The sequence below is a fragment of the Marmota monax genome, unplaced genomic scaffold, assembly GCF_021218885.2.
Source record: "Marmota monax isolate L192 unplaced genomic scaffold, Marmota_monax_Labrador192_F-V1.1 WCK01_AAM20220418_F8-fsc00014, whole genome shotgun sequence".
NCBI classification, from domain to species: Eukaryota; Metazoa; Chordata; class Mammalia; order Rodentia; family Sciuridae; genus Marmota; species Marmota monax.
In genome coordinates, this window is record NW_026695222.1 from 13,805,757 (window position 1) to 13,827,549 (window position 21,793).

General features: G+C 53.3%; 1 protein-coding gene across 2 annotated transcripts in view; it reads right to left on the reverse strand.

Moving 5' to 3' along the window:
- The window catches only part of Nol4l (nucleolar protein 4 like), a 115,536-nt gene that overhangs the window by 58,727 nt on the left and 35,016 nt on the right, over nt 1-21,793 (reverse strand). The window contains exons 2-4 of one of the 2 annotated variants that reach the window (XM_046433335.1): nt 14,099-14,254; nt 8,378-8,489; nt 1,329-1,438 (exon numbers count right to left, since the gene is read on the reverse strand). In XM_046433335.1, coding sequence (XP_046289291.1) covers nt 1,329-1,438; nt 8,378-8,489; nt 14,099-14,254 — 378 coding nt within the window. Of the gene's footprint in view, nt 1-1,328; nt 1,439-8,368; nt 8,490-14,098; nt 14,255-21,793 lie in introns of both variants that reach the window. The other variant, XM_046433334.1, reaches the window with a different exon arrangement.

Below are 21,793 nucleotides of genomic sequence, written 5' to 3' on the forward strand. Positions count from 1 at the left end.
CTGCTGACTAGCAGTGATCTAAATGTGGCAGCGCATCCCAGGAAAGAGAGTAGCAGGGCTGTGCCTCAGTCCTCACGGCAATAGATGAGCGCGGTGACACATGTGGAAACAGAGCGTGGATGGTGACAGGCAAGAGAGGCCCAAATCACTCCCCGCTGCAGAGGAGATCTGCTATTAACAAAAGTGATACCTTTGTCACTGGCATTCCTGGGGCAAAAATGACGTGGTCCTCATGGGTTGGAAACCCAAGCCCCTAACATTTCTCTGGTAACACAACATCATGAACAGGCCCTCTCAGTGAGAAGTGGGAGATGCAGATGGACACAGCTCTGCCTCTCAGAGCCACAGTGACCCCATGCAGGCTCCAGGGGCTGGGCCTGGCGTGGCCGAGAGGGCACAACTCCATGGTCCAAGCCAAACAGCCTAAATCCTCAAATTGGGTAACAGGCCCAAGTGTAACCCAAACATGTCTTACTCTGTCACCAAGAGGCCAGCCTCAAGCCATCACCCCTGCACACGCATGCTCACGTTGTCAAGGAGACCAGCAGTGCCAGGTGACAGGCACCCTGGGTTGCCAGTCAGACTCAAGTCCCAGCTATCTATCAATCAGAGAGGAAGGGCACATTCCCCCAGGCAGGACCTCACCAGACGCGTGAGAGCCCTTAAAGCAGGGGTAAAAATTGGTTCCTGGTTTCAGGCTGCAGCAGAGGGAGAGCCACCCAGTCCGTCTTTGAAAACCAGGCTACTTGCTTTGCGAAGAGTTAGAAGATGGGCTGTGTGGGGAGGCAGCAAGGAGTTTCTTTTCATAGCCAGTTTCCATGGTGTCTGACAGCCTTTGGTGAACCACAGCTGGGAGTCTTGGGCAGTGGGGCGACCCTGGGGCCTTATCTAGCCCGGGCCACCTTCCAAGGCCCATCCTCCTGGCCTGTCTGGGCCCACTATCTGAGTGACAGAGGCCACAGGCAGGCAGCCAGGGCCACGCCCCCTCACCTCCTTGGGGAAAAGCTCTGTGATGGGCAGAGCACAAGGAGAAGGACCCCAGATCCAGGGCAAGCTCTCCCCACCCCGGCCCCACCCGACCTTGGGGAATGTTTTGCAAAGTCTGAGCTTTTGGAGTGGCGCCCTGCAGACCCTCCATGGAGGAATGCACCCTTTCTTGCCCTCTCCTCCCCTTTCTGCCTGACTGCCCGGCCCAGATGACCAGATAAGGGTCTTTTTGACTTCCAGGGTGTTTATACCCGTGGCAGACCCGAGTCTGTCTGGGAAAGGCAACCACAGCCAGGCAAGTCAGGATGCCTCCAGGTGGGCGAAGGGGACAGACGCCTTACCTGCTCCTGGGAGTTCATCACCCGCAGCTTCATCTGCTTCAAGTAGGTGGAAGTGAGGGGCATGTTGTAATCAATGATCCCAGAGACCAGAGGGGACGGTGGTTCATTTTCTGGCAGGGAGAACAAAAGGAAACCCCTTTCAGTCTGTGCTGGAGGTTCATCACCCCTGGGGAGCCACCCCTGGGAAGGAGCAGGCAGGCCAGAGGCCACCTGTCAGTGGCCACCACACCTGGCCCGTAGAAACGGGCTGTGTGGTGTTGAAAATGCTTGTCAGTGGGTGCCAGTGTTTAATAAGAGACGTCACATGTTTAGAAAAATGTGAAATTGTGGCTTCTTTGAAATACAGAAGGCTTGGCCACACATATGTCCCATGCTCCATGGCAGGTGGCCACGTCCTTCAGGCAGGGCATCTCAGCAGCACACCTCTGCTCATGAGAGCCTCTGAGCCCCCTTCAAGACATTGGAGCCTCCAACTCTGGTCTAAGCTCCCTTCCTGGTGAACACCTGCCACTGCTCCACCCCATCCCTGGCCCCATAGCATGCCACCAAAGCACCCTCAGGTACCAAATGGTCACGGGGTCACAGGGCTCAAACATGACTCCAGTGCCCTCTTTCCACCGCCCTTCCAAACCCTGGTGTCTCTTTAATCGCACTCAGAGGAGCACCGAGTTTCCCATATATTGCTTTGGTGTCCTGGAGATCAGAGTAATGCGTGTTCTTTTTGTAGAGAATTTGCAAAGTGCAGAAAAATGTAAAGAAACATTTTTTAAAACCATAATTGCACCAAGCAGTTTGGCATATGCTTCTGTTTATTTTTTCCCTTGATTTTTCTTCTTTACATTCTTGATATCATAATGCATACAGAGAATTATAGTGCTTTTAAAAAAGTGGTGTTTTTTTTTTTGCTTAACATTTTGTCATAGGTATTTTTGTCACCATCAAAATTCTTGCTTTGCTTTGCAAATAAGATTTTTGTAACTGTGTCATATTTTACCATAATTTACTCAAGTTATTCCCTTATGATTATATGTAGGTTGCTTCCCATTGGGGCTATTATAAACAGCACTGCAGGGAACATCTCTGTGCATAAATAGTGGTCCATATTTCCGATCTTTTCCTTTTTTAGAACTGGTTCCAAGAAATGGAATTCATGGGTCAGAAGGTAGAAATATTTGATCACTCCTGAAATCCCTGGTCAAGCTGCCGGGGAACAGTCTTGAAAACCTGCTCTTGGCTTTCTCCTGTCTGCAAGGACTTTGGGACAGGTTTATGTTCACACTAGGTCTTTGACCAAAAGATCCCCTGTCCTGAGGATGGGCTGAGATCTGAGAAGGGTGAGGACAACTTCCCAACTAGCCAAAGCCTGCCCTCTTCCGTCACCACCATGCCCCAGAGACAGGCCCAGTGCAGGGAATGCAGAGGCTCTTTCAGGGCAATTTGCCACACCTGCCTCTCCAGAGCCAGCGCCCCAGCGGAAAGGGCCCCTGAAGCCATAAAAATTCTAAGCTGGTGAAAGAAGCCAGACACAAAAGGTCAAATGCTGTATGATTCCACTTGCAAGAACTATCTAGAATGAGCAAATCCATAGAAAGTAAAACGAGAGCTCCTGGGGGGTGGGGATGGGGATGGAGAGTTACTGAGTTTAAAACAGAGTTTCTGTTTAAGATGATAAAAAAAATTTTGGAAAACTTTTGATATGTAGGCGAGCTGGTTGCTCAACAGTGTGGATACAATTAATGTCTTTAAAACAGTATAATTAAACACTAAGATGGCACACTTTATAACTATTTTACCACAAACTTTAAAAAAATATCTGCAAACTTGGGCAAAATTACCCAAAGGATGAGGGCAGCTGCTGCCTGGCCAGGGTGGCAGCTCTGCAGACACAGCTCCAACAAGATGGTCCCCGTCCCCCACCCCACCCAGGACTTGGGCTCCTTTGTGAGGCTGTGACTGTGCAGAATGACAGGTTTTATCAAGTTTTATAAAAATGGAGAACTTTGTCTTGCTTTTTAAAGGCCACACTGTTACACAGAAGGTTTCATTTTTGTGCTTTTAGGGAAGAGGTAAATGTAGAATTTCTCGGAAATGGACTTGAAATGCTCCCACTCCTTAGTCTCCTTTTTTTTTTTTTTTTTTAATAATCCACTGAATTATACCCCCAGCCCTTTTTGAGACATGGTCCTGCTAAATTGCTGAGGCTGGCCTCAAACTTGTGATCCTCCTTCCTCAACCTCCAAAGCTGCTGGGATTATAGACGTGTACCAAAGAGTCTGGCTCCTATTCCCCTTTTTAAAGAGCATCCTTCCCAGTTGAGGGGCAGGGAGATGATGGCCCCGTGCTCAGCAGCCCTGTGGTGTGGATGCATTTGTGCCCCTCTTCCTCTCACCATTCCCTAGATCCCCCAAATTGACTGGGTTGGAGGCAACATGTCAGGCAGACATTCCAGGGATGACACTGAGATGGTGTCCCCCAGGGGACCTGTGGTTCCTGTTTGCAGATCATGGATCGTCAGAGAGAATTGCAGCTTCTGTTTCATTTCCTCCAAGATGAGCCTGTCTGGGGAGAAGCTGCTAACAGCCTGGTGCTTGTGAAAGGCCACCCACGCCAAAGGCCCCTGTGGAGCTGTGGTTTCTCCCTGATGGTCACCTATGTCCTGTCTGAAATACCAGGACTTTCAGCAAGTATCATATTAATAAAATCAGATGTCATTGACTTAGTGGCACTCATGGGCAGTGGCAGGAGTAGTCTTCCCTTCCAGTGTCTCCACAGGGCCAAAGCATGTCTGGAGCTAGGAAATGGGCCGGGAGAGCTCAGAGAGAGAAAGGCGCCATGCCTGGTCTTGCGGAAGCTGGAACTTCTGGCACCGACACCCAGATACTTGGACATCACCTGTATTGGTGTGCAGTGCTTCTAGAAGTGTAAGTCCTATGGGGTGGCAGCACCTTGGTCAGCAGGGGACATTCAGCATGAGGAAATGAGCCATGGAGCTGGCAGTGGGAGTCAGAGCTTGGCCACCACAATGAGGATAGGGAGACAAGGCTTTCTGGCAGTTGGGAGCCCCGTGAATTCTGCATGGAGGCTGCAGGAGGCTCAGGCAGGACAGGCTCTGCAGGGGCAAAGGAATGGCTGGGGTGGGGCCGTTGGTGGGGGAGGACAGGAAGGAGGGGCCTGGAGGGGTGAGGCAGGAGCTACCTTGGGAACCCACATGGTTGTTTAGGAGCCTCCACCTGAGTGAGCAGCTCATTCTCCGAGAAAGAGTAAGTGCTGCTGTCCATTGCCACTCGGGGTCTCCAACCTTACAACATGTTGTCACATCAAGGCAAACAGAAATGCACCCCCAGCGCCAGGCGTGGCTCAGGATGCTGAGGCAGGAGAATCGTGAGTTCAAAGCCAGCCTCAGCAACTGCACGACGCTAAGCAACTCAGTGAGACCCTGTCTCTGAACAAAATACAAAATAGGGCGGGGGGTGTGGCTCAGTGGTCAAGTGCCCCTTTCAATACTGGTCCCCCTCCAAAAGAAAAGAAAAGAAATGTGCCCCCAGAGGTCCCTCTCCCCCAGAGCAGGGGCTAGATTAGGGGCACACCTGTGTCTCCTCTGCCTTCCCTGCAGCCTGGACGGCCTTGGCAAGTCAGGGGCTGGTTCCTAGGGGTGGGAGGCCCTGGAATTTCCCATCCCAGGACCTCCAGATCCGCTGCTGCCCTCTTTGTTTATGCTTCTGGCGCTGGGGGAGGGAACACGGATGTCCAGGCCCCACACTCTGCTGGGGACAAACCGCTGAGCAAGGGAGGCCTCTGTTTCCTTCCTTTTTAATAGGCAGCCAGGAAGCAAGGCATCTCCCAGCAGCCCTCAGAAGTTCCCATCCTGTCCCTGCACCCCTCTCCTCCCACCTTCCTGGGTCAGGAACAGGGGCTTGCCCTGGGAGGGAGGACTGGCATGGCATGGAGAAAACTCTCCAGGCTCTGGCAGGGGCAGGAGAAGTGCAGAGACCCTTCCAGCTGGCAGGATGGTGCACCTCTGGCCATGAGTGACAGGGGTCTTCAGGAGGGTCTTTGAGCGTGTGAAGCTCTCTATAAGCAACTTCCAGATACTCCCCTCTTCCCTTCCGCTCTGTCCAGGACATGGCCCTATAAAGGGCGTGACTCCGCCTTGCTGGAGGCTGACGTGTGCCTCTCTGTGGGGCCACTAGAATGCTGACAGCCTTGTGTTGGGGACTGTGACACAACCACAGCATGGGCGGGAGACAATCTGATGCTCCCCATGTCCCAGCGTGCCAGTGCCCTGTGTCATCAGCTTCTCTGATCCACCTGCCCCCTCACAGATCCAAGAGGGAGTCATTCCTTCCCCTTGGCTGATGGAAAAGTTCTCCGTCTTCCCTCTGCTCTTCTGGGGGAACTAGGTGGGTGGTTTCACCCGACATTTCTTTGTGTTTTAGGTTCCTCAGTTGTGAAGCCAGGACTGAAAACTCAAGAGAACTATAGTGGCTACTGAGCAGGAAATGCTCAGAGAGGCTCCCTAACTGCCAGGAGACACACAGCAGGAACTGGGCTACCCACAGGCCTTCTTGACCCCAAGTCCACACTCTCCCATGGCCATGCTGTCTCCCATCCCTCCGCATCTTCTCTCCCTACTATGGGAAGGTCTACTTCCTGGGACCAAGAAGGGAGGGTGTCCTGAGGATGGGCAGGCACTTGCCTTTTGTCCTGCAGAAGCCAGCCCCAGGAAGAAGCTCAGAGCTGGTTTATATTCTAGGCAGCTCCTTGCCATGTGTGCACTCCCTCTCTCCCTCCTTTTCAGGAGTGGGGAAACACAGTGGTGGCCCATGAGGAGAGAAAACAAGCAGCTGGTGGCTGGGCACTGCCCTCCAGGCCACATGGATGCCCACAGGTGAGGAGGAGTGAAGCCCACAGCCCCTGGGAGGCCTTGCAGCCTTCGGTGCGAAGCTGAGGGCGGGAGGGATGCCCCCCCACATACACCATCAGGGGCCAGCAGAGGAGGGGTCGGGGGAGCTTCAGTCACCCAGGGTAGCCCACACACAGCCCCTCTTGGCCTTGCCTTGCTCCCCCCGGGCTAGCAGTTCTGTGTCTGACTCTGACAGTTGCTATGGAAACAGGACAGGAAAGGAGGGGACAGGGAAGGGTGGGCAGGATCCAGGCAGTTGCCACCAGGGCACATGCCCCTAGGGTCTAGGCCCCAGCAGTGTGGGGAGTGAGGCAAGGAGGGCCTCCAGCACATCTGCAGGCCCAGGCACTGGCCCAGCAGCTGCAGCCGCTCAACCAGGGCCAGACAGGGGCAGCAGGACCATCCAGGCGCCCCATGCATCATGGAGTCCAGCCTTCTACAGTATCCCTGTGCAGGCCCAGGGCCACCTCTGATCTCATCAGCCCTCCAGTGGGCTCCACTAATGACCCCATTTCACAGGAGAAACTAAGGCTCATAGAAATGAAGTCACTGGCCAGGACCCACGGCATCTCAGCTGCAGTCTTCCCCACACAGTGGCCCTGCAGCCTGCTCTCGCACTGGCCTGCTCTCTGAGGTTCTTCAGAAGCTGTCTGATGTGCCCAGACTGGGCAGCCATGGCCTCGTGGCTTCCAGGACAGCAAAGCCTCTGGATTGGTGAGTCAGCTGGGGTCAGAATTTGCTCATGTGCCTCAGGGACAATGACAATGAGGGGAAAATGCCACCTGACACCCATGCCCTGACGCCTTGTTGAGCATCGACTTGGGCCCTGGTTGATGTTTACCCCACCCCAGGTTTGGTGGCTGCCATCTGTGGATCTGGATAAATGCTTGCCGATTATCCCCGCTCTGTCCCCATCCTTAGACAAAATAACCCCAGACTTCAGCAATATTTTCAGGCCTGATGCCCAGAAGCTGGCGCAGGGCACTGGGGAGGGCCTCAAACCCTGACAAACAGCCCACCTGGGCACCATTTCCCAGGACAAAGTGACAGTCATGTCAACCAAATATGCTGGCCCATCTCATGGAAGTAAAGTCAACTGTAGGCAAACTGGCCCTGTGGGTGCACAGGTGGAGGGTCTATGGGGATTGCTGGAGTGGGTTCCATGCTGGCCTCACTGAGCAGAAAAGCAGGTGAGCGCAGGCACTGGTCCAGGGATCAACTTAGCTGGTCACAAGCACTGTGCTCATTTTAGATTCTCATAAATCCCCTCAGATCCACAGACCAGAGACTACATGGGTGGGCCCAGAGATGGGGCAAACACTAGAGGGGACCGTTTCTGACAGGTGTCATACATCAAAGGGCAAGAAGACGCACATATCAAGGGTGTGCTCCCATCCCGAGAGCTGAAGGCCAGACGCGAATGGTGCATGCCTGGAGAAAGAGCTGAGGGTGAGATCTGGGGGCCAGAATAATCGAGCTTGAAGAGTGGACAGGGTCCGGGGCTGTAGCTCAGGGGTAGAGCACTTGCCTGGCATGTGTGAGGCACTGGGTTCGATCCTCAGCACCACATAAAAATAAATAAATAAAGTAAAGGTATTGTGTTCATCCATAACTAAAAAAGAGGGGTGTGCTGGGCATGGTGGTGCACTCCTGCAAACCAGCACTAGGGAGGCTGGGGCAGGAGAATGGCAAGTTCAAGGCCAGCCCCAGCAACTTAGTGAGATCCTGTCTCAAAATTTTTTTAAAAAATGGGGAGGATGGGCTAGGGCTTAGGACATGGTTCAGGGGTGAAACACTCGCTTAGCATGTGCACGGTCCTGGGTTTGATCTCCAGCACCACACACACACACACACACACACACACACACACGAATAGGGCAGGGTGCCATTTCCAACTAGAACCTGGTTGGGAGGAGAGGGGCTGTCCTGGCCCTTGAAGGACGGGAATAGGTTGTTGGCTTTTAAGTGAAACTTAACATTTAAAAAAGTTCAGACAAGGCTCTTCAGATAGCACCTTGCACGAATGCTAGCTTCCAGGAATGGGGACAATGGCAGAATATGCACTTTCTTGTGCCAGCAAAGGGCAGGCCCCTCTGTGGGAGAGCCTGCTGCCCAACAGCCCTGCCCGAGAGCGTACCTCCCCTACCTTTGGGTTCCAGGCCGTTGGAATTAAAGTGCATCCGCTTCTGGCACTCCGTGCAGCTCATCAGGAAGCGCGTCACGGCCTCTCTTGGGAGGAAGGCATAGGTCTCTGCAATCTGGGGAGGAAGGAGTTTGCATGTTACGCAGGTCCACGGGGGCGACTTGGCCCCTGGGACACCAACATTGTGGTTTGGATTCAGGTCCTGTGGCCCTTGCCAGGAAAGGTAGGGGCAAGGGACAAGTGTCCCTTTGTGGAGAAAGGGCCAAGTGCCCTCCACTCTTAACTATGAAAACAAGGCACCTGGTCTTCAACCTGTGTTCTAATGAGTAATGTTGCTGTGGGAACACTGTATTGCTGCCACCAAGAAGTTAGCCTATGAGCAGAGCTCCAGGGAAAGAGGAGCACCTCTTCCCCTCCTCAGAGATGGATGAACTGAGACCCGCTTATAAATCCACGGACTCTGAGCTTATAAACAGAACCCAAGGTTCTACTGGCAATTTCCAGTGATAACTCACAGGTCAAGAACATTTTTAGGGAAAGCTGGACCAGGCTGGCGCCAGAGCATCAGATTTTTTAAAATGGACAGGCTCACAGAGACTCTTCTGTTCCTGGTGACTAAGGCCTAGAGAGGTAAACTGACTCACCCAAGGTCACACAGCTCTTTAGAGGCAGTGCTCCAGATCACAGGGCCCCACAGGGAGAAGGGTGTATGCACAGGAAGGTAGAAATAGATGGAGAGACAGGAGAAGAGGCAGGGTGGCAGTGGGGAAGAACGGGCAGCCCTCCCGGCTCACTCTAGGCTTTGGGAAACCGGCTGGCCCTGATTTGGCTGCCTGTGGGGCAACCTCGGTAACCCTGGGTTCCCTGGGCGGAGACTGCCTGCTGGCCGGTTTTCACACAGGCTTCCTGGAGCCTGGTTCCTCCCACTCCTCTCCACTAAGGGGCAGCATCCCCCAAGCATTCCTGGTCCTTGCCGCAGCCCAACTGGGAAAGTTGGTGGAGGGCGTGGGGACCTCTCTGGACAGTGCTCTCCCTGCCTCCACTGTAGACAGCACACAGTCTGCTCCCATGGGGACACGCCAATGCCCTGCTCCACCTTTATGATGGCCAGTAGGTGGACGTTGGGTGGGGCAGTGAGAGGAGGACATAAAAGGGAGGGGATGTCCAGTCTTTGGACAGCCAGCCCTCTTGGAGGACCCCACCCAGTTCAGCCACCTGCGGAGTTCCAGGGGCCACTCCTGCCAGCTGCAAATGCGAGTTAATTTTGGTGACACAATTGTTATTTCTCAGCTGATTTGATGCTCCACGGAGCAGGCAGACTCCTTGATGAGTTATCTCCCTTCCAAATTCCCTGTCTGATTGCCTTTCTCTGGAGGTCAGGGACAAGGGCAAACCCCAGCATCTCTGACTGGAGCCAGTGGCTGGAAAGCCATAATCAGAGGTGTGGCAATCCTCCGGGGGTGTCAGGGCCCCAAGATGCCTTTTCTGTGCCTTTCCTGCCAGGACATGGATGTCTTCATTCCCAGCCTGGCACTGCAGGAAGCCTTGGGGGCTGGAGGCTCCCTCCTCTTGCACCTGCTCAGCAGAAAGGCTGGCTCTGCCGAGAGCTGCTGGCTGCAGGAGCAACCCGGCCAGGGGAAGGCGTGTGCTGGGCGGAGGAAGGCTGCGGCTGACTCTGGTCAACAAACGACCCCTGGACTCCCCTGACGTGGCACCCCAGGTCAGGTCTCAGAAGAGCTGAGTGGAGGATGTGGGGAGGGACATTTGTGTCGTTGTTCGGAAAGGGAGGGCGGGGCTTGTGTCAGAGGAGCAGCCCGTCTGGACTCCGTGGAAGCTTGCTGGCTCAGCCACCCTGGGCAGAGACCTTTCTAAAGGGCTTCAGGAGGCACCCTGATCTGGCTGCACTGCCAAGGGCTGTGCCCACGATGGGCAGGGATCCCTCTTGCCACATGGCCCACCAAGGGCACAGGAATGATCCCCTCTCTAGGGGTGGGAGCCAGGGCCACAGCTCTCCTGGCCTTGGCAGGGGTCCCAGCAGGAACAAGGCTGGTTGGTGTGCCCTGGGGAGGGCTCTGGTCCCACAGAGGGGTAGAAGAGGTGACAAGGCCTCAGGGCTATCTGAGGGCCAGAGAAGGGGAGGAAGGCTGCCCTGCCCAGTGGAACCTCTGCAGCCTCGCTCCCTTGTTGCGGAGTCGGTGAAGCGCAGAGAGCAGCCCAGCTCTGCTGCTGGGAACACCCACGTAGAAAACACCCCCAGCCCCACCTCTTGCAGGGCTCTTTTGGTCACCCTCATGCCTTGCCCAGGACCAACAATGGGACCTGTCTTTCTTTTTGAGCGCATGGCTGACCGGGCCACAGGACCGCAGGATGAGTTGAAACCAGGTGGACAATCCCTGCAGAGGCTCTTGCCAATAGGATGGTGGCTTTCAGATGGTTTCGGGGCTATAGCCCCTGTTCTAGAAATAGACTCCCATGCTGAAGCCCACAGCATGAGACAGAGTTGCCGCATGGAAGGAGAGGAAGCTCCGGACCCTGTTCCCAGCTGGCTTCCCTCCGTGGCCTGGGCTGCCTGATGCCTTGCTCTCGGGGGCCCCCTGCCTGGACGCTGAGATGCATGTGTGAATTTCCCTTTTCCATTTTTCTTAGTGGTAAAAGCTGAGACTCCTAGCAGGGAGAGCGGGAGCTATTTGCAGAGTTGCTGACTTGCAAGGCCCCAACTCTGAGGCCGACAAAGACAGATGAGGCCAATTGGGGGGATTTGCACCACTTTACAAGATCCTCCTTCTGCCCTGCGGGTGGATTAGCACATGGTGGGCCTGGAGCAGCTGCTGACCACATCTGGCCCCAACTCCAAAGTGGCCTGGCAGCCGGATCTGGATCTGAGCTCTGGAACCCGATCTGGCTTTCCAGAATCCTCAGGGAGCAAGAGGAAGCAACCCAGATAGGTGCAGAGACCAGGAAAGCCCTCAGAAAAAGAACCAGTCTTCTGTGAGGGTTCAGGGGACTTTTTAGAACTACCTGGTCCCTTCCCCAGACTTGGCACTGTAAGACCCCCTGGGACCCTTGGAATCTGGAGTCACCCTGTAGGAGAGGCTAAGGTGGGACTCTGCTCACAGTAGGAGCGCCCACCTACAGGCCCAACCACCATAAACAGCTGCACCCTAGGCTCAAACGCCTCCAGGCTAGGGCTTGCCACCAGCTCTCTCTGATCCACTGCTAGACAGTGTTAGGTGCTAGAAAGTTTTTTTACCACTGAAGAATTGGCCACACTTAGCACCCTGAACAAGTCTTGCCATCTCACTACTAGTTCTTGGACCCCTGTGGATGCCCCACGCCTGAGAGAATCTAAAAGGCCTGCTATGAGGCAGTCCTAGGATTAGCTTTGGCAAAAGACGTGGGGACAGATCCAAAAACTCCTTAGCCAAGATCCTGCCACAAACCCTGTGGTACCAGCCGTGCCTTTCCACAGCCATTACCATGGGGGTTTCCTCAGGGGCTCTTCCCACAGACACGGACAGGGTGGGGGTCCTTGTGTCTGCAGAGCATGGCTGAAGAGCTGGGCTTGGGTGGAGGAAAATGGGAACAGATGAAAAGAGGGGACAAAAGCATCTAGGCACCACCCCTGTCCCCCAAAAGAAAAAGGATGGCATAAGAAGGATGACAGATGGGGAGGGGGAGGGCGAGGAGGCAAACAGGGAGGAGGGAGGTGCGACAGCCTCCTCGGCCTCACACCCGCTGCAGGAGGCCCTGGCCTGCTCAGCTCAGCCTTGGCCCTGCTGCTGAAATTCCAGCTCTGTGCACAGCCCAGCTGGCTCCATGCCAGCCATGTGCCAGCTCCAGGCTGGGCAGCGGGAAGTGGGGCACGCGGCGGGCATATGGACGAGAAGCCAGGAGGAGCAGAGCAAAGGGCTAGATGTCCGCTTGGCCAGGGACACAGCACTGACAGGACCAGCCCTGCCTTGCCCTCTCCACAGCACAGAGGCCACAGACCCTGGACATGGGAGAGGCTTGGGGCTGGGTACTGAGCAGCCAGGGAAATCACATGGTCCAGGAGCCCATCTGCCTAGTCCACAGCAAGTGGCCAGCAGAGGTTGGTAGAGAGGCAGGGGGTGCACTGCTCTGGAGCTCTGGGGCCAGCTGAATGACCTCAGGCTGGTGGTGAGTCTCTGGGCCTCAGTTTCCCTCATCTTTAAGTGGGGCTAACGGCAGCATGTGCTTTATACATGCAACCTTCATGTGTGTGGAGCCACCCAGGTGGGCACAGAGTGCTGTGGGCAGAGCCCGACATGCATTAAGTGCCCAAACAATGATGGATGTGGTGCTGAGAAAGCGAGCTGGATCTCATCGATGCCAAGGGGCCCAACCAGCCCCTGCCTGGGCACCCGCCCTTCTTCTATGGCCCTCTGGGAAACACCTCAGATTCCCTTCCCCAGTCACTTCCTGAAGCACACACTGAGACGCAGGAGGGTGGGGAGATGACGACCAACTCCCGCTCTCCTCAGCCAGGCCCCTTGCCTGTCTGAGGCCCTTGGCACAGGAGTCTGTCCTCAATACCCATCCAGGGCAAAGGCCATCCTCTGAAGACAAGGACAACCGGATTGCTGGATTCTCTAAAAATCAGGCCATATGGGGAAATCACAGACTTATTTAGGCCACTTCTGCAGTAATCCAAGTTGTCTATACAAAGAATTTGGGGCCTCACATCTGCCTTCGGTGGGGAAGTGCGGCCTCCCAGGGCACGTCTCTAGAAGCCAAGAAGGTCAACATGGGGCGGGTGTGAGGACACTGGCTGACTGCCACTCAAGTGCTATGCGACCTTGGGTGGGAGCTTAGTTCTCTGGACCACAGGACTGACGTGAGGCTCGAAGGAGAGTAAAGTGCTTGGTTTCGAGAGTTCAGTAGTGGGCCTGAGTCATGGTGACATGCTCAGCTGTTGAGGGCCACGAGGGAGATGGCGTCCAACACAGTAGGCCCCTCCTGCAGGACAGAGTTGGTTCTGCTCTGGCCACAGTCCCCTTGCCCTCCCCTATTTGTGGTATTTCCCATCCTACATTGTCAGCTCTGCTTAGAAGGCCGAGTAATAAACCACCTTTTCCATGATGCCCACAGGCTTGACACTGAGTGCCAGGGCTGGCAGTGTCTTTGCTGAATGCTCCGGGGACCTGGGTTCTTGCTTCCTCAAAGCTGGCCTGGGAGATGCGTCTGCTTTTGTGTGTCTTGCCTTTGCTCTCAGCCTCCCCACCCCAAATCCAACTGGGACCTCTGAGAGAGTGGGCAGCAGGTCCTCAACTTCTCCTGGGGAACTCTCAGTACTGACGGGGCAGGGCTGTGGGGACCGGATAAAGTCCCATGTAGGAAACACCTAGACAGGACAGACGCCCAGTGTGAGCCAGCCCCCACCCCAGAGCAGGCTCAGGAGGCTGGGGCTGGAGGGGCAGGCTCAGTGGGAGCCAGGAAGAGGAGGGCTCCCTCCCTGCCAGTCCCTTCTTCCCTCCCTCTCACTCCCTCAACCTGCTTCTCCTTTGTGCTCAGACCACAGAACCCGCCCCCTCGCCCTGTGAGCCATCTCTGGCTGCCATGTCCTTGCCCTGTGCCCCCCTGGGTCCCCAAAGGCCATTTCATCACGCCTCAGCTGCCCGCCCCGCCCCCGCCCGACATGTGCGGAGCCCGTGGCCTCCTGCCAAGGCCTGGGGCTGCCCGCGGAGGCAGAGGCAGGAATCTCACCGCACGGTAGGTTTTCTTCTGCCCAGCGTGCTTGGGGGCTTTGCCTGGCTCCGCGGAGCTCTCCACATGCATCGAGTAGATGATGTCAAAGAAATCTTCCACCACAGCGACCCGCTTCAGAGAGATGCCCTCGGGCTCCGACAGGCCATCTGCCCCCTGCGACAGGGTGGACAAGCCACGTTAGTGTCAGGGCTGATGGTGGGTGAGAGCTGGGTCCTGAGGCTGGGCCAGGGGTCGGGGCAAGGGTGGCGATGCTCCCCAACCCATCTGGCACTGCCTCTCTCCCTGGGCAGGATCTGGGACCGGAGGGAGCCTGTGGAGAGGGCTCAGGGAGGGGGTGCCAGAGACGGGGCTGTGGGGACTGCTGCTAACTCCACCAGCAACAATGGGCAGAGAACCAGGACAGCGAAAATACAAATGGAGAAACCGAGAGGCTCCACGTTCATGACTCCAGACAGATTGTGCTGGACTCAGGGCGGGGAGCTCTCGAACCACATGCTGTGCCAAGACCATCCTGGAAGTCTCTGGGGAGGGGGTGCTAAATAGATGCAGCCCCATCAGGAGCTTGCCAATTAGCTGTAACCTTTCACTGCGGTCCTGCGCTAGGGCCCCAGGGGACCAGCTCCCATCACCTGGGTGGCTCCTGCCTCGCCCTGGCCGTTCTGAAAAGCTTTTCACCACTGCCTGTCACCCTCCCCCCAATAGCTAAGCGCCAGCCACAGCACCCGGGCCCTTTGTGTGTGGAGATCTACAGAATAACAGGCACAGGGCCACGTGGAGGTGGCAGGGCTGTGAGCACGGTGGCTGTGGGCCACAAGCCTCTTATCAGGCTGGCATGAGTGCTGTCAGCTGGCCCCACAAGGTATGCCAGGATCAAGACAGGGTCCTCTGCAGCAAACAGTTGCTGGGCTGGCCAGCCTGCCCACCCCTGCCCACCTCTGCCTGCAGAGGTGTGAGGCTGCAGGAAAGAGGCATGTGCTGGGTGAGGCCAGTGCTGTGAGGTTGCAGCTCCTGATCCACAGAGCATGGGATGAACATGGCCCAGAGACACCAGCTCTCTGCCATCACCTCCCTAAGAGGAGTCTCGGAGGGCCTTAGGAGGCTTCAGAGAAAGCAGGGCAGAGTAGACTGGGGGGAAGGAGGCAGACCCCAACTGTGTCTGACACATAGTAGGTGCTCAATAAATAACTGCTAAGTGAGTGATTGGTTATAAGTGGCATAAGGGCAAGGTAATTCATTTTTCATTATTATTATCATTATTTTTGGTACCGAAGATTGAACCCAGGGGTGCTTTACAACTGAGCCATATCTCCAGTCCTATTTATTTATTTTTGAGATAGGATCTCACTAAATTGCTTAGGGCCTCACTAAGTTGCTGAGGCTGGACTTACAACCCTCCTGCCTTAGTCTCCCAAGTTGCTGGGATTATAGGCGTGCACCACTGCACCCAGCCTGGGTAGGATAGTTTGAACACACTCTGCCCCATCATTTAAATGGCTGTGTGATCTGAGTAGTTACATTGCTTCTCTGATCCTTAGGTCCTTCAGCTACAAAGACCCCTTCCCAGGAGAGTCAATGGGGAATAAATGAGAGGCATGTGCATACTTAGCACAGAGCCTGGCACAGTGGAGCTGTTCCACAAACACTGTTATTAAGAAGTGCTTTGTAGCTGGCCAAGTTTCCCCCAGGTATGATAAAGCTGAACATTGTCACAACCCTGGGAGGTTGTCAAGGGTCAAATCCTGCCCACAGGACAGTAGCTGGGAGATGGTAGAGATGGTCTAGGACCTCAGACTTTGTAGTCCAAGTAGAATACTGGCCCTGCTGGTGCATGACGCTCACAGCACATTCTGGCCACAGGTGGGCTTTGGTCTTACCCAGTGCCCTTTAGAGTACTGTTTTACCACTACCCACCTGAAAGCAGAAAGCAGAGGGGAAGAAGGGCATCTGGGCATCTCAGGGGCAGGGAACCCAAACTAGAGATAATAGACAGCACCCCTGCCTGGTGACCTTACCAGCCCTGTATTGGCCTTCCTGCAATGGCTTCCTTCCTGGTCAGAACCCATTTCAGTGGGGACTTTCCAGATAGCAGGTGTCCATGTGTCCATGTGTGTAGGTACATGTGTGCATGCATGCAGGGAAGCCATCTGCTGGTCACTTTTGCTCTGGAACTGGGCAAACTTTTCTGAGCTTCACTTACAAGATGAGATAAAATTCTGTGACTTTTCTGTTTTAAGCTAAGGTGTTACTTTTACCTCTTTCTTGGTGTTATCTCAACCCTCCTGAAGTCCTAAACCATCAATGACAAGCTTGCTGGTTAGCTAACTTGAAACTGCCTAGCACCTTCAAATACTGTCATGACAGAATGCGGAAGGGACAAATATTATGTACTGAGAATTTAAACCCAGGGGCCCTTTACCACTGAGCCACATCCCCAGCCCTTTTTATTTTGAGACAGGGTCTCACTAAATTGCTTAGGTCTCTCTAATTGCTGAGGCTGATCTGAAACCTGTGATCCTCCTGCCCCAGTCTTCAGAGCTGCTGGGATTCTAGGTGTGCACCACTGCACCCAGCAGTTAGAATACAACCAGAGGTTCATATTGGTGGTGCACCGTGTAATTCCGGCAGCTCTGTAGGCTGAGGCAGGAGGATCACAAATTCGAGGCCTGCCTCAGCAACTTAGCAAGGCTGAAAGCAACTTAGTGAGAACCTGTCTCAAAAATAAAAAGGGGACATGGCTCAGTGGTTAAGCACCCCTGGGTTCAATCTCCTGGTACCAAAAAAAAAAAAAAAGAATAAATATAACTGAGTTTCTATTTCTTAATCTGGGTGTGGTTATTCAGTTGTGAAAGTGTGTTCAGTTTATAAAAAGTCATTAAACAGAACACTTAAAACTTTTACTTTTCTGTATGTCTGTTAAACTTTCATATTTAAAAATGTTAATTTTTCAAAAAGTATCAAGGGGAAGTTTTCACATTTTGATAATCTGAATCCAGAGACCAAAAAAAAAAAAAATGAGTATAGCTACTTAAAGTAAATAGACTTCCCTGCTCCTAAAACTGTTTCAGGGCAGAATACAGATGTTTCTGGAAAAGGAAGGGGATGTAATTTGGTAGGAAGGAAGGAAAAAAGCAACCCAGTGAAGAGAGAACATTTTAGAGAGGTGAGAAAGAAGAGCCCTCTAACCAGCTCTGTGACCTAGGAGGGTCATCTTTCTTCTTTATTTATTGAAATTCAGTTTTCTTACGTACAATGTGGGCCTAAAAAGTCCTAGTTGGATGTTTGAAGGACCAAGTAATATGTGTGTCAGGTATTCGGCACATACCGACTTGGCGAATGCCCATCTCCTCCCCTGTGGACCCACCAAGTCTGAACATTTTGTGTTTGGGAATCGTCTCCCATCTCCTGTTTCTCTGACCCAGCCAGATTACAAAATGGGCCCCCTGGGGTATTAACCATCATCAGAAGAGATGCATTTATTTAATTATTAAATAATATATAGGCTACCTCACAAGCTTGGAATAAGCTTTCCTAAACTCAAAGTATAACTAATTGGCCCAGGTGAAACAGTGGAATACACTACCATACAAAGAGTGCAACCCATCTCTGTCCCAACTTCCCACCTCCATTCTCAGGCAGACTCCTATAAGCCTCGGATTTGCACTTGGTCCAACACAACCATAAAACTATCCAAGAGAAACTCTTCAGTAGCTCCCTCTTTAAAAATTGATTGCTATTTCCCCTGATGTTCAAACTTGCATCCTATAATCTGCCTAGCTCTATGGCAGAGACATACACAGGGAAGAAGAGGGCCTGTAGCAACCATAATTCAAGACACACGAGGTCTGCAGAGCCACACCTTCAACTGTCCTTTGGCGAGCTGTGACCACCTGGACTCTATGTGTGCAACACCCTAAGGGAAGAACACCAGGGCATCTGTGTGGCCTTCAAGAACCCTGGGAAGATGGTAACAAAGGCTCTGACAGCAGTCACGTGCACGGCCATCTCTGCCCTGCCCTGCGCTCACAGAGGTAATGACCTTCCTGCTGAATGCTGCAGGAGAGGCAGGCCTCCCTACCTGGGAATGCAGACAGGGGTGCGAGGCAAAAACTGCTAATTAAGGGAGCTTAAGGCACCTTCCATAGCCTTGGGATGTCCCTGCCAATTCACTTCTGCCTTGTACCCAAATTAGCTTCATCTAATCCATTGCTCTAAGCAAGCCACACACTGGATTGACAAAAGAAGTTCCTTTTACTCATGGGGCTGGATCAAGAAGGGACCTGGAGTCTTCTGACTATCTCAGCTTCCTGGAAATGCTGAACAGGAGTGATGGAAAGGAACCCCAGAGCACCCCATGTTTGGGAAAGTCATGATAAACAAGTCACCTGTACAGGACCAGTCACCTGTACAGGACCAGCCTCTGGAGTCTTCCTCTGTGGGGAAGAACACTGCCATGGTAACATATACTCCATCCATTCCAATCATCCAACCCCCAAACAGCCAGCCAGGCCCCAGCCAATAAAACCAGACATGGCAATTGTGTTAAAAATGCTTGGCGCTATTAACTTTCTTAGATACCAGCAACTCCCTTAAATTTGGGTTCTAAACTAAAGACAGTTGCAAGCCATTGAGGAAATCATCAAATATCTACTTAAATATTGCTGATATTTCAAAACACTTGGAACAGCGGTCCTCAAAGTATGGGCCCCAGACAAGAAGCATCAGGGATTTGTTAAAAATTCCGATTTTTCAGGCTCTACCTCAAACCTACCAAATCTGATGCTCTGTCTCCCCCCCCCCCGTCCCTCCCACACGCCCTCCCTGGTACTGGGGACTGACTCAAAGGGGCTCTACTACTTAGCTACACCCAAGCCCTTTTTATTTTTAATTTTGAGACCGAGTCTAGGTTGTCTGGGTTGGCCTCAAACTTGGGATCCTCAGACTCCTGAGTAGCTGGGATTACTGACAAGTGCCACTATGCCCAAGTCTGGGGTTTTAATGGGCCCTCCAAATGATTCTGATGCCAGACATTTGAGAACAGATTAAAATGTCTCTGATTAAAACAGGGAGGTAACTAGTAGAGAAACTGGTGCTGGCTCATTAAATATAGACATGCTCTGTGCTTCCAGGCCTAATATATTAAAATTTTCATCTCTAGTGAAGGCCAATTTTCCTAATAGTAGGAACAAAAGAATCTTATTGGGCAACATTAGTATAAATTCAAGACATTTGCCCAGAGACTTAATGTGGATTATAGATAGAAAGGGCAGGAGCCCTCCTCATCCTGACACTGGATTTTTACATTCTCCCTGGCAAAGTTAATTAATACTTAAGGTCATCCCTTGACAGGTCTTTTCTGGCTTCCTCAGTTTCCTCAAATGATCTGCATGCTCATCGTGAAAGGCTTGCCATGTCTGAGGCTGCAGACCAATAGGGGGATCAGCCTGTCCCACCAAGCTATTAGACGGGCTCGCGCTGGGGTCTCATGATAATATAGGGAGTCATCCCTCAGGTCTGACGGAATCTTGCCTGTCTCCCCGCAGAAGCCAATTAAATGGACCCCTGCCCTTGATGGTGAGTGTAGTCCAATTGCTAATGGATTGCAGTTCTGTCATCCCCCTTGGAACTTTGAAGTCACTTGCTGGTAATAAGTTACATACTTATCAAGGTGAGATCACCATTTTAGGCCACCGGGGTGCCATTTAGTGCACCACCATCACTGTATTAGCGGAGTATGCCTTCCAGCGACAACAAGACCATGGTTGAGAAAAGGCGGCTAACTAGAGGGGACATTTCTCAACTGGGTTCCTTCTGTGGTAGAAGAAGAAAACACAGAGAAAATCCTAAGGAAATGTCCTCTTGGTGCATTTCAGATCTAGCTCTTGACAAGGCATAAAAAGCAACAGGTTGGCCATTAGAGGACAAAATCTGTAGGCAGAGCCCACCCCAGGGGAAACAAACCTTTGGCAGCCACTTGTTTGGGAGCCTGGGACTTCAGGGGGTTGATTGCACAGGCAGCTGGGATGCCGCTCCATCCCATCCAGGCCAGCCCCAAAGTGGCTATTCAGGCCAAGGGACTGTGCTTACTATCAGCCACTCCTCCCAGACTCTGCAAAGTGGCTCTTCTTCCTGTCCCCCAAACCCCACTGATGGAATAATTCACCTGGGCCTGGGGTTTGGAAAGTTTTGGGAGAGTTTCCTAAAAAGTCTCATTCCAACTCCACGGCATGGCTGAAAGAAGGCCTAAGGGGGAGGAGTCACGCCCTGCACAAGGGCCCCAAGGGAGAGGAAAGAGGGTGAGAGGAAATTTTAAAACCACACAAAACTGATAGAATTACAAGAAAAGCAGAAATGAAGAGCCTCATCCAGAAATTTTCTCTCCTGAGTCCCCTAGAGAAACCAGTCATGATTTGTGAAAGGCAATCCGATGATTGAGGAAAGTATTGCTTAAATGGAACAATGACAGTATTTTAATTTCTCTTGGTTGTGAATCCTATCTACTGGGGACTGGAAACCAAACCAAATCTCAAAATAAAACAAAAACAAACAAAAAGACCCCAACCAACCAACAAAATCCACACCAATGAAAATTCCAAATTAAGGATTCACACTGGAATTTTACGATCTACAGTTCCAATGAGCTCTGCAGGCCAGGATGGGGCAGAGGGATGAGACCCTCCCCCATAAATAAATAAACACATAAACAAGGCGCTGCAGCACCTGCCTCTTCTCCACCCTTGTTCTCAATCTCCAACTGTTAGTGCAGAGCTGCTGCCACCACAGAGTCGCACCTGCCATCTGGAACAGCCTCACATATTCCAAGACCTCCTTTCTGCTTCGCTGAACCTCCATCTTCTTTCAAATCGAATGGGGACTGAAATGCTCACCCTGGGCCACAGAGAAAGGTGCTTGGGGTCAGCCCCCAGACAACAGCACTACCTTTGAGGGATGCCATGTCCTTCAAGCGGCTCCAAATAGTTTTCTTTTTTTCTTCTCTCTCCCTTCCTTCCTTCCTTGTTAACTCTGGGGTGTCTGAAAAGGGTGTGTTGGGGAGAGCGTGGGAGCTGCGGGAGTGAGAGGAGCTGGGGAAATGCAAATCCTGATGATAGCGGCCGGGATGCACGGGGAGGAAGGCGGTACTCCGCAGCCTCCCTTGCCAACGGGACCCGCCAGCGCCTAGCTGCGGGATTTGGCCTGGGGCAGGTGGCGGCAGGAAGGTCTCTAAAGGTGAAGTCAGAGGCCTGCGGACAATCCAGCTCTGACCTCGAGCAAGGAAGGGGTCCTGCCCGGGCCTCAATTTCCTCGCGTGTGAGTTGACACCACACGCACAATGGCTTTCCACCTCACAGGATGCACAAATACACCCGCCCTCGGCGACCGCTGTCACCACCACTGAGAGGGACGCTCTCCAGGACTCTGGGGACCCTCTTTCCCCCAGGCGTCAGGGTCTAGGGCAGGGAGTCGGGACCGCTGAAGAAGAGGTCCTAGGCGGAAGGGGACGGCCCTGAGCCTGACAGGCCCCGCGGGCGGGTCCCTCCGGCCGGCCGAGGACAGAGGCCCGAGTGGCTAACGAGCAGGGGCCCCAGGTGCGGGCCCACCCGGGCGGGGTTATGGGAGGAGAAGGGGAGGGAGGGGGAGGGGCGCGGCCCGCGCGCTAATGACTGTTGACAGCGCGCGCTGGGGCTGGCGGGGCCG